Source organism: Squalius cephalus, assembly GCF_949319135.1.
Source record: "Squalius cephalus genome assembly, chromosome: 19".
Lineage (NCBI taxonomy): Eukaryota > Metazoa > Chordata > Actinopteri > Cypriniformes > Leuciscidae > Squalius > Squalius cephalus.
The window spans coordinates 5,624,585-5,641,811 of NC_137140.1; the positions used below are offsets into that span (position 1 = coordinate 5,624,585).

At 35.9% G+C, this 17,227-nt stretch overlaps 1 protein-coding gene across 1 annotated transcript in view; it reads left to right on the forward strand.

The window, feature by feature from the left end:
* scn4aa (sodium channel, voltage-gated, type IV, alpha, a) overlaps positions 1-17,227 on the forward strand; it is a 46,003-nt gene that overhangs the window by 13,358 nt on the left and 15,418 nt on the right. Inside the window, exons 3-16 of the mRNA XM_079851563.1 lie at positions 4,525-4,828; positions 6,001-6,119; positions 6,229-6,318; positions 6,664-6,792; positions 7,775-7,866; positions 8,107-8,361; positions 9,234-9,297; positions 9,441-9,582; positions 9,668-9,862; positions 10,038-10,196; positions 11,801-11,945; positions 13,074-13,312; positions 14,257-14,430; positions 14,622-14,978. Coding sequence (XP_079707689.1) covers positions 4,577-4,828; positions 6,001-6,119; positions 6,229-6,318; positions 6,664-6,792; positions 7,775-7,866; positions 8,107-8,361; positions 9,234-9,297; positions 9,441-9,582; positions 9,668-9,862; positions 10,038-10,196; positions 11,801-11,945; positions 13,074-13,312; positions 14,257-14,430; positions 14,622-14,978 — 2,412 coding nt within the window. The 5' untranslated portion in view covers positions 4,525-4,576. The remainder of the gene's footprint in view (positions 1-4,524; positions 4,829-6,000; positions 6,120-6,228; positions 6,319-6,663; positions 6,793-7,774; positions 7,867-8,106; positions 8,362-9,233; positions 9,298-9,440; positions 9,583-9,667; positions 9,863-10,037; positions 10,197-11,800; positions 11,946-13,073; positions 13,313-14,256; positions 14,431-14,621; positions 14,979-17,227) is intronic.

Consider the following 17,227-nt stretch of genomic DNA (forward strand, 5'->3'; position numbering starts at 1 on the left):
TACATAATTAATCTCACTTTATTAACCAGTGTCTTTGCTGTTGACCTTTGATGATCCAATTCATCCATACTAAGCTAAATGACTTTGTTTAAACGTCACAGTGTTATACCTTTTGTTTTTCGTAAAGTGTTAAACATTCTTGTCCTGAGTCATTTCACTTCCAGCATGGAAGGGCCTTCACATTTGCCAAAAACATAACTTTTTTTATGTTGTTATTAAAAAACAAGTAACAGGTGAGAAAATGTAACGCAAATCATTACTTTTCATGAAAAGTAACAAACTAACACAATTAGACTAGTTAATTTTTAGGGAGTAATGCAATATTGTAACGCATTACTTTTAAAAGTAACTTTAGAAAACGTAAGAAAAGAGACAGTTTAACTTCAATTACAGTGAATATGTAATGGAGTGACATTGACCTGCTGTGAAACTCAAGATGTTGTGCACTGTAATGGGTGGAAGGATCAAAGTGAGGGACCATTTGTTTTTGATGGGTAAAGGAGTCTCATGCATAAGACTAGGTGTTGGGCGATGGGTCGGAGCTGAGTTGGCGTGTTAGCCTGTTTATTGGTGCGATGCGAGTGAGGCTGGAATGAGCAGAGTCATCTCGCTTCTGTAACTCGATGCTCAACCGTGATGGCCCACGGCAGCTGAGCAGCAACCATATCAGTGTTTGTGTGGTACGCATGTGTATTAGAGTGATACAGAGTGTAAGTCTCCCAGCCCCTGTTGCCCTGTAAACTGGGTCCCCATAAAGAAACACTGAATCCTTTAAGTGTACGTATGTGTGTGTGTGATTTCCAATTGTGCCCATGTTGTGTATATGCTGTCCTACAAAGTCAAACTTCATTTCCACTGAACTTAAAAAATGTATTATGATTCAATCAGAAATATGTAGTAAAATATGTGCATTACAGAATTAATAATCAAGGCTGTGTTTTGTTCTTTACAAATTTTGATAACACTTTACAATAAGGTCAGATTAGTTAACATTAGTTATCGCATTAATTAAAACTAACTAATTATGAACAAAACATTTAAGTATTTGTTAGTCTTTGTTAACTAACAAAGAACAGTTGGGTTTTTATTAACTAATGTTAACAAAAAATTATAAATACTGTAACAAATGTAGCTACAGTATTGCTCATTGGGTAACACTTTATTTTACAGTGTCCTTGTTACACGTTACATGTACTTACTATAGCAATAATGGAAAATTATGCATAATTAGCCTACATGCAACTGACCCTAAACCAAACCCTATTCCTAATCCTAACCCTATAGTAAGTACATGTATAATTACACTGTAACAATGACACCTTAAAAATAGTGTAACCACTCATTGTTAATGTTAGTAAAAGTATTAACTAACATTAACTAATGGGACCTTATTATAAAGTGTTATCTATTGTTCTTTATTGTTCTTTTCCAGTTTAATCTGTTTGAAATATTTGTTTACTTTATATTTTTTGTGACAATTCAATACAGTGATAAAAGCTTTGGGAATTATTGTGATATGAAAATCTTATACCGTCACATGCCTATTATACTGTAGTTCATGTCAGCTCAGGTCCATTAAATAATGTTGACAGATGCAACTTACATATAAATAATTAACATAAGTACTGCTTTAGAATTATTTTTCATTGTTAGTTCATGTGACCTAATGTAATTAACTATTGTTATTGTAATGTGTTACCCTTATAGTGTTTGCTTTCACATTCAAGAGAAAAATACAAAATGGCGGTCTGACACACTTAACCACCTCCTCTGTAGTAGTGGGCAGCCATCAATTGACTGTGTCTCTGTGAACTCATCATGATTTATGTGAGTTGGCGTGGGTGACTGTGTCTGCTAAATTAATAAGTAATATGATGTTCTATCTAAAGTAATATTTGGTTCTCTTTGGTACTGTGGGAAAGTGTCTTGCTGTCGCTCCCAAGCACACTTTGTCATTGCTTTGGCACATTTATTTGGGTTGCCTCATGCTTCAGTCTCAAGGGTGGGATCTCACAGGTGGAGTGTGGCAGACTGGAGGTTCGACTGGTCGTGGCTCATGTCTTAGAGGGAGTGTTAGTCTGCCAAGCGTACATCTTCAAGGTCAGCTTGTAATGTGGCCTTTTCTTGGCAGTCCACAGTCATCTTAACTGACATTTAAAACCTCAGTGGTGTACGCTTATTGTTCTGAGATACTTTATAAATCATTAAATTATGTGACCTGAAGTGACTCTCAGCACAGCACATTAATATCAGAACTCTCTACCATTGGTTAAAGGGGTGGTTAATACTTTTTTTAACTTCAGTTAGTGTGTAATGCTCCTGTTAACATTACACACTTATAGAACATTACATTCCTGTAAACATAAACAGCATCTGCAAAGTTACGACGCTCAAAGTTCAAAGCAAAGGAAGAAGAATGTTTTTCTTTCTTTTAAAGAAATTGCTTTTTAAGGACTACAAACAAACGGCTGGTAGGGACTACAAGACATTCCTCCCGGGTTAATGACATCACCAACCCTAAAATTGACATAAACCCCGCCCCTGGCAATGCGATTTATATATTATCATGACAGAATATGCTAATCAATGACTAGAAGATAACTACACATAATCTTCATAAATTCATCAACTAACCATTCAGAAATGTTGTCTATATGTTGCCACTTCTTCTTGAGTCACCCCATCTTTTTCTGACTCCGGTTTGAACATAAAAGGCTATAATTTGTAAAAGCTTCAGGACACAAGCTGTTGAAGCTCCGCCCCCTGTGCGGGAGCAGCAGCTCATTTGCATTTAAAGGGACAGACACAAAAACGGTGCATTTTTGCTCACCTTCAAAAAGTGACAATTTTAACATGCTATATAAAAATATATGTGGGATATTTTGAGCTAAAACTTCACATACACACTCTGGGGACATCAGAGACTTATTTTACATCTTGTGAAAAGGGCATTATACCACCTCTTTAAATGAGCAACTATTCTGATGTCAATGCAGGGTCTTAACGTTGTTATAAAGCCTACTGTATCATATTTGATATGCAAATTTCTAAGGCCTCTAAACTATCAGCTTTGCTGAAAAACCTGTTGTACATCTACTACTGCCTTCTTTTGTCTGATTTATAGTTTATCGTTTTTTACTAAGTAACGATTATTCACTATTATTATTCACTGAAATTTCACAAAAATTCAGGTACTCATGCTTTTTTTTCACTGTAAAATTTTATTTATATAGTAAACGTGAGAATAACTTCTATATTGTTTGTAATATTTCAAGATGAACATTTACTGGACTGAAGCAACTTTTTGAAGTTTTTGAAGGTTTACTTGATTATCCATTAATCATTTCTTTTTCTTCTTTTTTTTGGGGAAATTCATGTTAAAATGTAAGTATCGAATTCATCAGGCTTTTGAGTAACGTTTATTTGTTCATCTCTCAATCATTATTGTATTGTATTGCATTATGCCCCCCCCCCCCCCACACACACACACACACAATTAAAACTACAGAACTTTGATCATAAAATTGCATACGTTTGCTCATTTTGGCCTTCTGAATAAAACGTGTAAGAGGTGTTTTTACCCCTCGAGTGTGAGCTCAATATTCTCACTATATCATAATTTCCATTCTGTCTTTTCCATTCTGTGTAACCAGTGGCACAGGTTTTTTTTTTTTTTTTTTTTTTTTTTTTTTTTTTGTTGCCATTTACTGCTACAATAATACACATCTTATATAATCTGTGTTGGCTTATGATGTTTTGATATCATGCATGTATAACAGCCATGACTGAGTGTTTTGCAGTTGTATTAATGACCACAAGGAGATGTTATTAAACAAGGATGTCAGTGAGAGGAAATGCTGTCTCATACAAGAGAATGCACACCCATAAAGGTTTAGTCATGAACAGCCTCCAAAAACCTTTGGGGAATGTGGAAGTTTATTTGTAAATTTATGGTACTTACACACCACAGCTTTTGGTTCACACCCAAGACTGTTTGTCGTCAGATTTTAATTTGTTTGGTTGGTGTTCTTTGGGGTTAATGTGCAAGTCAAACCACAATTTGAATTTCATTTGCATATTTCACACTCCTGGTCACTTATTTAGTACTGAACTTAATTGAAACAACTAACTTGAGCTGGATATGACCCTTTTATCTTCTGTAGAGCTGCTTTACAGCTTAAATTTGTTTCATAAATTATCAATTTTATAACATTAACCCTGTTATTTTCTTGTTTTAATAATGTGAAGGTGCTTTGAAACAATCCGTATTGTATAAAGTGCTATATAGGCTAAATAAATGTGACTTGACTGCACTTCTTATAGATATTTAACTCTGAATTAATTGCTTTTGTATTTTTTGAATCTCTTGCTACACATCCGCAGGCCAGTTTTGAAATGGAGCCAGTTATTTATTTTAATTAAAATTTTCCTCAAAATGCACTTACTCATAATATAACTTCCATATATGAAGTCCATGGTAACATTCATCATAATTAAAATGTATGTTTCCTCTCTCTCTTTCAGGAGCTTGGTGTAGAGATTCCCCGTTGAGGTGGTATCTCTTCGCGATGCCAAGATGGCAAGCCTGGTCCCTCGCACAGGCTCATACACGTTACGTAAATTCACCCCAGAGTCGCTGGCGGAGATCGAAAGGCTCATCCAGGAGAGGAGCACCAGGGAGGAAGGAGACAGGGTTGAGGAGGAACCACTGGCACCGAGCAATGATCTGGAGGCAGGAAAGTGTCTGCCCATGATCTATGGTGAACCACCAAAGGATCTCCTCAACACGCCTCTGGAGGATCTAGACCCCTTCTATAAAGCACAGAAAGTCAGTCTCACACCCATAAATGTTAAATAGATTGTCCTTATTTTAAACCTAAACCTGTGTTCATCTGGGGTGGGCGATATGACCAAAATCTTATATCACGGTATGAGTATATGACGATATATATCACAATACAGTTCTTTTTGCTTTAAATAAGGTTTTTATAATATAAAAAAATTTGATACCATTGAAATTTCATAATTCTTGTCACCATTTTCAATATCACAAAAAACTAATACTAGCCTAAGAAAAAAAAAAACTCAAGTTTACTGAAGACAAGTAAACTGTCACGCTCTGCCAAGTGGTGTGTGAAAGAGCACGATGAAGACGATTAATGCTGAAAAGGCTTTAATAACAGAAAACTCTCGAAACCAAACTCAGCGATAGCATAAACGAGAACCATCAAGACTGAAACACATATATACTGTTAGAAAACAAAGAGAACAAATTAGGCAACTGCTGAAAACAATCACTAATCAAATTAAAAACCATGGTGACAAATTAACTAAATAAACCAGGCCAGGCGACGGTGAAAACAGAAAACAAAATTCAAACACAATGAACTGTTACATAATCAGTGATAAAGAAAGAACATGAATGCTGTCACTTTAAGACCAACTGGACAGATCCATTATATATCGCATGAGGCGTTATCTTTCTCAACTGTTAATGTTCACTTAAGACATAAATGACTGTGTTTACCTGCTAAGACATGGTCACGTTGACACATAAGTATGTGTATTTACCAGTTCAAGCCCAATTAGTCTGCAAAAAGCACTCAGTTCTGTTCTCACGCGTTTTATGAGCAGCGGCTTCATGTGTTCGCGCTTTTTTTAATGCATTATTTAGCATCACAACTCACGTAATATAGAATACTCTGAGTGTAATATGCTTACATTTTGAAGTCACCATCTGGAAAGTTTTTAATACAGTCTTGTAAACGCGGTGCACTTGCATTGCCAGGTTATTGATTTGCATGTAAACCGGTAAATAGGGTTATTTCAATAAACACATTTTTGGTAATTAGTGTAAATGTGCTTAGAGATAATAGACCAAAATCTCTACCGGTTGACAAATTCCTACCGGTTAATCATGTCTACCGGTATATCGCCCACCCCTAGTGTCTATAAATGGTTTTCAACTTGCCTTTGTGGTAACCTCTTTCTCATTTGCAGACGTTTATTGTCATAAGCAAGGGAAACACAATCTTCAGGTTTGCAGCTGAACCAGCATTGTTTTGTATCAGTCCTTTTAGTCCTGTCAGAAGAGGAGCCATCAAAATTCTTATACATTCATATCCTTCTCAAGCCATCATTTTGATAACAATCATATTTTTTTGTAATGGTTATCATGATTGATACAGTAATGAGTTGTTTGTCATATTTACCTTGACTGTGCTTCAAATATTTTAGTTTGTTCATCATGATCACCATCCTGTCCAACTGCGTGTTCATGACAATGAGTAACCCTCCAGCCTGGAGTAAAACAGTCGAGTAAGAGTTGCCATGTGTGAACACACACATTTTTAGTGGCAATGACTTTGTTGAATCTCTTGAGTACTTGCAGAATCCTCAAATAATTTTGAAAGATGAAAAGATTAGACAGTAAATAAAACAACTTTAAAATATCTATATGAAATAACAACACATTTCTTGCTGGTTTTATTTATTTATATTTATTTTTTTAATATTTGTATTCGAAAAATGTTGTACAAAATGTTGATTTAATTCAGTATTAATACTAGTACTATGTAATTGTGACTCTGAAGCACCTTCTTATAATAATTAATTGATTCACAAGAAACATATTTATTTCTGTTTATTTATTTGTTATTACAGGTATGTTTTTACTGGTATCTATACCTTTGAAGCAACAATCAAAGTTTTGTCACGAGGCTTCTGCGTGGGACCTTTCACATTCCTTCGTGATCCATGGAACTGGCTTGATTTCATGGTGATTAGCATGGCGTGAGTATTTCAATACACACACACATATATAGGCCTATGACTGAAATACACACACATACACGCACACACACGCGCACACACACACACACACACAACTGATATTAAGAATGTTTCTTTGATCTAATGTTTTGCAATGAATCTTTCAGACACCTTCTCAGTGACTGTCAGCTAATGCTTCCACTTGGCCACATTGGTTGACAGTTCTAAATATAAAACATATAAAAACCAATCACTTTCCACTGCCAGGAACAGCTAACACAAAGAAATGATTAGAGGAATAATCTCTTTTGAATCTTGAAACTGTATCATTCTAAACCACTACAACTTTCTTTATACTAATATTTCTTTATACTGTGAAATACAAAATATTGGGTGGCACTTCATTTTACAGTCCGGTTTCACATGTACATACTATGTACTTACAATACAATAACTGGGTTATAACTAGGTACTAACCCTGAACCTATCAGTAAACCTAACCTTAACCCATGTAGTCACCTTATATTACCAGTGCTTACTTTGGTAACCACACTGTAAGTATACATTCTGTAAAATAATGTTTAACCAAAATATGAGATGCTGAAGCCTGTTGATTGCTTTTTTCTATGAAAAAAAAAAACCCTTTATTTTAAGGTGACGTAGTTAGTTACATTGTACTTACTCAAATAAGTACTGAGTAATATTAATTAACTAGATGTACTTACTATAAAGTTACGGTTAGGGTTTGGTTTAGGGTTAGTTACTTGTAATTATGCATAATTTACTGTTATTACTATAGTAAGTTCATGTAGTAACGTGTTAATACGTCACCTTAAAATAAAGTGTTACTAAAAAAAAAATTATTGGACTGCAAAAGGATGCAAAAACACAATATAGATATCAATATTAAAAGTGGGTCATGTTTTATTTATTTCAATCATATTGTATCTGGTGTTGTCTGTTGTGCCTATTTGACACTGATTTGTGGTTTGATTGTTTCTAGGTACGTCACAGAGTTTGTAGACCTTGGTAATGTGTCAGCACTGAGGACGTTTCGTGTTCTTCGAGCTCTCAAAACAATCACAGTTATCCCTGGTATGTAATAATTGTATGTAATGCTACAGTTCTTCAAAAGGAAAAGCACGAAACCACACAAGCGCAAATGTTTTCAGTGGTATTTTCTTTAATGTCTTTGTATGCAACTACATTTATTTACAGTTTTGATTTTATGATAACACATTTTGCATTGTTTTTTTCCACCCTATGTCTGAAAAATGCATACACCAAAAAAGAATTGTTAAATTGTTTCAATCTCTCCTTGTACTTTCCGCTCAGGTTTGAAAACCATTGTCGGGGCTTTGATTCAGTCAGTCAAGAAGATGGTAGACGTAATGATTTTGACCGTCTTTGCACTGGCTGTATTTGCCCTCATTGGCCTGCAGCTGTTCATGGGAAATCTACGTCATAAGTGTATCCGTTGGCCCATTCCCAACAGCACCATCTTTGATGTCGACAACTCCACCATGGTCAATGACACCACCCTCAACGTCACAGATACTTTCGACTTCAAAGCATACATAGACAATGAAGGTGAATGCAGGTCAAGGTTATTAAATATTTCCAATTTTAACTCAGCTATGTCATCACATAGTTAGTGCTACAATTAGTACTAGCAGTACTTGTAATTCCAGGACAATAATAATGATAATAATAATTTTGTAAATGAAAAGTATTAGAATGGTTTTGGCATCAATTTTTTACAGCTGTGTTTTTATTGGAATTTGAGCTGTGTTTTGTGACAAAATGTGTGAAATATTAGTTAAATATAATGATTCTTTTTGCAAGTCACTGTTTTTTTTTTAAATCCTACAATGAAAATGTAAATGTATTGTCTGCTATAAACTTTTTAGTGTGTTCAAGTCCTTCTGGCAAGTTTGTATTTACAAGTTGGGAAGTCGTGTTTACGACGTCAGGTGCGTTCAAGATACTTTCGTCAGAGCAAGGTGGTGGTGTACCTTCTCTTAATTAACTACACAAAAATACAGCAAAGTTTTTAAACTTTACATTCAGGATTACTGTCAAGATCCATCAGTCTCAAATTGTGAAAAAAATGGTTAGGAGGGTGCATGACGAATCATTTTGACACATGAATTGGCAATTCCAGTCTAGATCTTAAACTCATTGAAAGTCTTTGGGATGTGCTGGAGGAGACTTTACAGAGTGCTGGACTCTTGCATTGTCAATACAAGATCTTCACCAAAAATGTATGCACCTCTTCATGGAAATAACATCACAACAGTCAAGCACTCTGAGGCCTAAATAAAATCCCGAGCTTCCCACTCGTATTTTCAACTTTGTGGTGGTGTTCATGTGCATTCAACTCGTAAATACGATCTTTTCGACATGATTTGAACGTACCAATTTGTCTACTATAAAATTGGTATACTTGTTTTACTTTTCAGAAAACCAATACTTTCTGGAAGAAAGTTTAGATGCTTTAATATGTGGTAACAGCTCTGATGCTGGGTAAGTTTGCTTTCATTCCTATTTAGCGGTAATTAAAAATGCTTTAATTTCTGATAGCAAATTGTAATGCCACATAAAGGTAATACAGATTTATCTATGAAAAGATAAAGATGAATGACATTTGTTGTATGGTGTTTTTATAGGAGGTGCCCCGAAGGATACACTTGTATGAAGGCTGGGCGAAACCCAAATTATGGCTACACCAGCTATGACAACTTTGGCTGGGCCTTTCTCGCCCTCTTCAGAGTCATGACTCAGGACTATTGGGAGAATCTCTTCCAGTTGGTCTGTTAACTACACTAGTTGTTTTTATGTGTGTTCATCTGTTGGAATAGTGTAAGCAAATTAAATTCCTCTTGTTCTTGTTTAGACCCTTCGTGCTGCTGGGAAGACCTACATGATCTTCTTTGTGGTGGTCATCTTCCTGGGCTCTTTCTACCTCATCAATCTGATCTTGGCTGTGGTTGCAATGGCATATGATGAGCAGAATGCGGCCACCTTGGCTGAGGCCATTGAGAAAGAAGAGAAGTTTCAAAGATTGCTAGAGCAGCTCAGGAACCAAGAGGTCAGGTGACTACCATATGATTTCACTTTAAAATATGGTTACATTATTTAAAATGAACAGATTCAGTTGATAATGTGTAATGCATATCAAAACACTTGTTATTTATTGATTTATATTGATACACATCACACTGATATGTTGTTATATAATGGTTTATTTATATCACAAATTACAGGTAGGCAGTAAAGCATCTCTGGCCAGCCAGACAACTCAAAGTCGAGCGTCAAACAGGACTGGTTCCCTGCACAGTCTTGATGGTGATGATGCCATAAAGGACTGTAATGGCCGGATTGTGCCTCGCCTCATCATCAACAGAGTCTCCTCTGACAGAGAGGTGATGTAAAACTTTCAGATCAGGAGTATTTTAACAATGTTTAGTTTTATTATTTTGGGGAATCTGTAATACTTGAGTTCTGTTAAAACCAAGTACTTTTACTCTGTTAAATTTACATTGTAAAAATAATACTTTTTACTCTATAACAATTTCAAGTAGACTTAAAAGTACAAAATACTTGAGCTGCATGATTAATCGTTAACAGATCACAATCTCACACATGCCATCTCATTCCTAAATGACAATGATTCATCTGTGTCTATTAAACCTTTGGAAAAATCACACCGGAACATTTCAACTTTTCAACCACACAGTATTGTTATTTCTTTTTTACCAATATTCTTATCATCACAGAAGTCCTGAGATAAAAGTTTATAGTTAGAAAATAAAATAATTCTATATAGAGCAAATTACCTTTTGAAAGTAACTTGGCACTTCAAATAACAAATACCACCAGGTGGCAACAATTGACTGTTAAAAAAATGTATCTGTCATTGAATCATTCATTCAAAAAAGATTCGTTCAAAAACGCTGATTTATCCAGTAATGAAACAACTGAAGTATTTATGAGTGAGTCATTGAATCATTCATTTAAACTGAGTTTTTTAAATAATTCAGATTAATTAAACATTTTAAAAAGACTGAAGCAATTAACATTTTGTCAAAACCTCTAGTAAATTACGTTATTTTGTTATACGTTTGTCTCTGTATGACACACAAAAAAAAAAGAAACATGCATGGTTCTCAATTTTACCAGAATCGTGCAGCTTTACAAAGTACATGTGTCATTTCACTTAAAATGTTTCTCAATTATTAAAAAACGAGGTTGAGTAAATGATGACAGAACATCAATTTTTGGGTGTGTAGTAATGTGTTTTTGTAATAACCATCGCTGTAGAAGGATGAACTTGAGTCATGAACATGAAAGTGTGAACACGGTTCATGATTAGTCTTGATTATTAGTCTAAAAATCACTATATTCAAATGTCAAACCATTGTATAATCATCTACTGAAAATGTTGGATCAAAATATTCAGCTAATAGGTTACAGGATATTGGTTGTAGAGTTTTACGTGGTCAGAACACTGATAAAATAGTAATTTAATTGAAAATAGTAATTTTTGCATAAAATATACTAATATTGTAAAATCTCTTACGCCTCTTGTTTTCCAAAGTTTCATTTTTCAGCTTTTAAAAACTTAAGTACAATTAAACTTAGATACTGTTTTACCATTACTCAAGTATTTTTTGGTAGATACATAGAATTTTAATTTGACAAAATTTTTGACAGTATATGTACTTTAACGTAAGTACAATTACTCAGTACTTTTTACACCCCTGATTACTGTCCTATTTATACACAACCAGTCAAAAGTTTCAACATACTGTATGTTTCGTATGATCTTAATGACGTTTTGATGCATGCCATCATGCTTATTGTACAGCAATAACTAAATGGTAAATAGAAGTCTGTTTTCGAGTCATTTAGAAATAGTTCATTAGAAAATTAGAATCTCTTCACTCTAGATTTTTGAAAAAGCTTTTATTTGAGATACTTTATTTGATTTGATTTTGACATACGTACTGTTTCATTTATCCTCCAGTTATCACAAGAGAAATTCACAAGAGATCCTCCTGAAGAGGATGACAGGTCCATGAGCTCCAAACACAGCATGCAGTTCCTGGACCAGCCGAAACTCTCCAAGAGAACAGCTAGTGCCATCAGTGTGCTCACGGCCACGATGGAGGGTACTAGCTTGAAGAAACACCTTGAGAGTTTATTAACTGCAAATTAAAAGGATGTTCCTTCGGATACCTCATTAAGTAGCCTTTAGAGTTTTTCCGTTTATTGTGCTTCTCCAGATGTCCTAGAATGTCAGGGCTTTATGTTGAACATCAAGTGGTGTCCCAACACAGTACCAAAATGGTTTGTTATACAAAAGTAAACAAAATTGTTATTAATATTACCATCACTGCACAGCTCAACAAATTAATATATTTATAACCATGAAATTAATTTTTGTTTTGTTTTGGGAAGGAATGGTTTGCAAGACATTCTGTAATGATCTGGTTAAAACATCGAAGACATGCTAAATACCCACAGGCATTTTCTATGGGCTTCATTTATAAAATTTTGGTTAGAAACTGTCCTACTTTTGATCTTACGATTATTTCTCCAATGTGCGTACGTGATTCTGAGAACGAACGTACTCACAAAAACATGCATTACGCCTCTCTTAAAGATGTGAATTGTAAATTACTAAAATTGTGCACAGCTGAATGGTTTCAGATCTCCGGCTTGTAAACGGCACCTAATTAATGTCATTAACATATAAGATCACCAGTCAACGTCCAAATCCTTTACTTGAGAACGTAGAGCGGCAAAAATTGCTTAGAGTTCCAGATACCTGCAGTTCTCCAACTCTCTGCCACAAGGAAAAGTGCTTTGTGTCTGCTAAGACACTGACATTGGTGTAGATTTTAGCGTATGCTCAGATTTGAATTTAGAGTGTGCCTATGCTAAAATCCATACACTTTTTATAAATGAGGCCCTATGTTCTTGAATTTTAATATAAAGTGCAGTTTTCTAGATTAGTGTGCCATGGTGTGACAGAACTGTTTTAGTGTGTCTATTGTCTGGAGCTAGAGATTTATACCAAGCAAAGGTCACATTATGTGTAGAGAAAATACCTGTTAACTTAATCAGAGTGGTGCTAATCTTTGGGCTATTTCAGAGCCATGGACTGACTTTAGACTGGCAGAGCTTGTTGCTGTCACTCTCCTGGTGTTCATTCATTGCTCTTAATGCTATTACCGCTCACTGTAAACGAAAAAACATTTTTCAATATCTCTTTCTCTATTTCTTTGTCTCCCCAGATTTTGAAGATGCTCAGAGGCCTTGTCCCCCAGGCTGGTATAAATTCGCTGATATTTTCCTTAAATGGGACTGCTGGGCTCCCTGGGTCATCTTTAAGAACTGGGTTCATTTTGTAGTGATGGACCCATTTGTCGATCTAGGTATCACCATCTGCATTGTGCTCAACACTCTTTTCATGGCCATGGAGCACTACCCCATGAGTCCAGATTTCGAACATGTTCTCTCAGTGGGCAACTTGGTTAGTGTTACATCAATACTTCTGGATTGCTGTCAAAACTCTGTAGAAATATTAATCTTGAGAATTTACCTGGCTGAAAATCGAGCATATATCATAATGCATAGTTGTGTTTTGGATGCTGGTCCCTATGCTGATGTCCCTACCAGTCATCTTAACTAGCTTAACCAGGGCCATGCTGGTTGACCAGCATTTTTTTGCAGCGTGAACTAGCATGGAACCTTTAATCAATAAGATTAGAAGATCAGAATCACTGTGAACAGAAATGGTAATAGGTTGAATGTGTATATCTACCCTTTCTGGGCTTGCCTGAGAAATCAGACATCTTTGCAGACAAAAGCTTTCCTATTTTAGTAAAGTAATTTAAGTGTAGGCATTAGCATCAGGACAAAGCAACTGTTAATAACAGCAAAGCATGATTATCAGGTCATTCATTTTGGTCATTAATAATATTAAAGTGATACTCTGCCCCAAAATGAAAATTCTCTCATCCTTTACTCACCCTCATGTCATCCCATTGTTGACAGTTTACCTGAAGCAATTGTTTATTGTTTAAAAAGTTTAAAATAGTACCGTTTTCACACAACTATCATTTCGTGACATGAGGTTGATTAAATGATAAGATAACTTTTAATTTTTGGGTGGAGTATCCCTTTAAAGGTACACTATATAACTTTTTTGTTCAAAATGTATGTATATAATGAGCGAGTCCATCTTGAATCCATCTTCCTGTCTCATTCTGAATGACTGTACGCCTATAATAAGTGTTTCTATTCAGACTATTTTAGACCGAGTGGGACAACAACCGTAGTACCTGCGTGACTCGTCATATACATGTAGTTTTATTTATTAACCGCTAGAGCACCAAGAGCTACATAGTGTACCTTGAAATTGACCGTTTATATTTCCATTCTTATCTCACACAAGATTAAACCTTATTCTTCAAGGTATTTACAGGAATCTTCACAGCTGAAATGGTGTTCAAGCTTATTGCTTTGGACCCCTACTACTACTTCCAGGTGGGCTGGAACATTTTTGACAGCATCATTGTCACTCTCAGTCTGGTAGAGTTGGGACTGGCCAATGTTCAGGGATTGTCCGTTCTCCGGTCCTTTCGTTTGGTAAGTCTGAACCTCAACCCCTCGATCTGTTTCATTATTTTATGGTTTGTGTGATTGATATCCTCTTTAACCTGTTAAAATTCATGAAATACTCCAACCCCACATAAAAATGGTGTGTGGTTTAACTTTGTATGTAATTGTGTCTCTATGTGTATGTTTGTGCCCTTCTCTGACGGATATGCTGGAAGTAGCTACGTGTCTTCAAACTCGCTAAATCTTGGCCCACCCTTAGCATGCTGATCAAGATCATCGGCAACTCAGTTGGTGCCCTGGGGAACCTAACGCTTGTCCTGGCCATCATCGTCTTCATCTTCGCCGTGGTGGGCATGCAGCTCTTTGGCAAGAGCTACAAGGACTGTGTTTGTAAGATCTCTCAGGACTGCGAGCTTCCACGCTGGCACATGAACGACTTCTTCCACTCTTTTCTCATCGTCTTCCGGATCTTGTGTGGAGAGTGGATCGAGACCATGTGGGACTGCATGGAGGTGGCGGGAGCAAACATGTGTTTGATAGTCTTCATGATGGTCATGGTCATTGGAAACCTAGTGGTAAGTGAAGCGGAGATTGTACAAACATGATAAGAATCAATTCTGGCAGAACATTTTTGGCGAATCATCATTTAGAAGTGTTCTGTAAAAAGACAGCAGCGTATCTCTGACATTGCATGTGCAAGAAAGCTTTCAGTACAGCACTGCTCTGATATGTAACTATTTTCCTTTGCACTGAGAGGGAACATCATTATTATTATTATTACATCTGCTGCCACTGCTAAGCTGTTAATCTTTATAACTGTTAGCCTGAAGCTGTCCTGATCTGAAGCTTTAGCATAGCAACCAAGCCAAACCCAAAGGATTTTCAGCACAGCTGATGGCAGTCCGGCTGTTGTTGACATTCAGGTGGCACAGCAGTTAGCATCTGATTCCTCTGTGTAACCAGGTGTTAATAAGTCATAACATTTCAACTTTCATATGTAGGGCAGCCTGCAACCATTTGCTGAATTTCATTGGGAAAAATTCTTTAAATGTCTCTTAAATGAGAAATAAATGCTGAAATCAGATTTATTTATTATAATGTTTAATCAGGGTTATTAGAAAGATTTTCTTACCTAGCAAAAAAAGATTTTCTTACCTAGTATTTTTATCTTGTTTTCCAGTACAAATACCTAAATATTTTTAAATCCAGATACATTTACTTGAGAAGGAATATGCCATAAGATATTAAATCTTATTTTCTGACAAATGTATTAAAATCAAGTGAGTTTATGCTTAAAACAAGAAAAAAAGTCTGTCAATGGAATAGGAAACATAATCTTGTTTTCCCATTGAATTAAGTTTATTTTCTTACCCTACGGACATTTTTTTTTTTCTTCTTGATTTAAGCATAAACTCACTTTATTGTGATACATTTAGCATCTCAAATAAAATGTATCTTGATTTAAGAATGATTAGATAAATGTTGTCCGGTAAACCAGACAAAAATACTGAGTAAGAAACCACTAAGCCTAAGGCTGTGTTCCCTATACCCTTAAACAGGGCACTATTTGAGGGGACAGCCATTTGTAGTGGTGTCCGAAACTATAGTGAATGTTATCGAGTGCACTCTCTCAATCCCATAATGCACCACAGCTGAATCATCCATCCATTTTGCAAACGCTGCTCCAATGTGGGTACAACGATATATATTACAGGTATAAATTCCTTTTTAATTGATTAAAAAAGTGTTTAATTAAGGTTGTTTATACATGCTAGTTTCCATGTCTGCATTTAAGTCAAATTTCTTAAACCCTTGCAATGTGTTTAAATGAAACCAGAGAATGTCTAATAGGAAGAGAATTGGCACTCTCTGGTTACTTCCGGTTTCTGGACTGGCTGCAGTAACACTTCTCTGTCCATGCGGGGGCGCTCGCAGGCGAGTGCAGAATGAATGGAGGTCTATGGCGCTATACCCATCAAAATCCACTTTTCTTATGATATATTTTTTTGTCTAGTAATTTGAATGTTGTATTCGAAAGGAGATGCAAAGAAATTACACATTGCTGGGTGTTAGAGTCACTCATTTGCTTTAAAAAGTCTTTTAAAATGTCAATGACGTCATACACATCGTACGACCAGAGATACTGCTTTACGGCAATCCTTCAGTCACTCTGGTGCTTTCGCGCTCTGCACTTTCTTTTCTCTCGAGGCATCGACAACACAGCTGACACAGGGAAATACACATGCTAGAAGAGTTTTTGTTTTGTTTGTTTCTGGTCCCGCTTCCTGCTTCCTGCCATCAAGCGGTATCTCTGGTCGTAATCAGTCCTTCACTGACCAATCAGCGTTCATTAGCAGAATGCTAGCGTGTTATGGGCAACAACAACTCAACCTGTACGAAATCGAAAGGACATAAGTACTCGTTCATTCAACTTTCGACCTATAACCCATGTTGAACTTGCAAAACCTACAATAAAATCTGAGATTTCTCAACGGCAATCAGGTGAAAGAGACAAATTTAGCTGTCTAGCCCCATAGACTCCCATTCAGTCTGCGCTCGCCCGAGATCACCTCCAGTGGAATTCTAATGGAACTGCAACCAAGATCGATACAATGGGGCTAATAGGAAGTGCCAAGGCTCTCCGTAGAATCCGCAATGGAGCTTATTTACAGTATTTTCCGCCATTTTTTTCCTTTTATGCACCATTCTATAGGCCTGTGTATGTGCTTGGGCTGTTGGAGACAATATAAAAAATTACACAAACGAAAATGATAACAATACAATAAACTAAAACTTTGTAAAGCTTAAGGTAGCTAGAAGAATT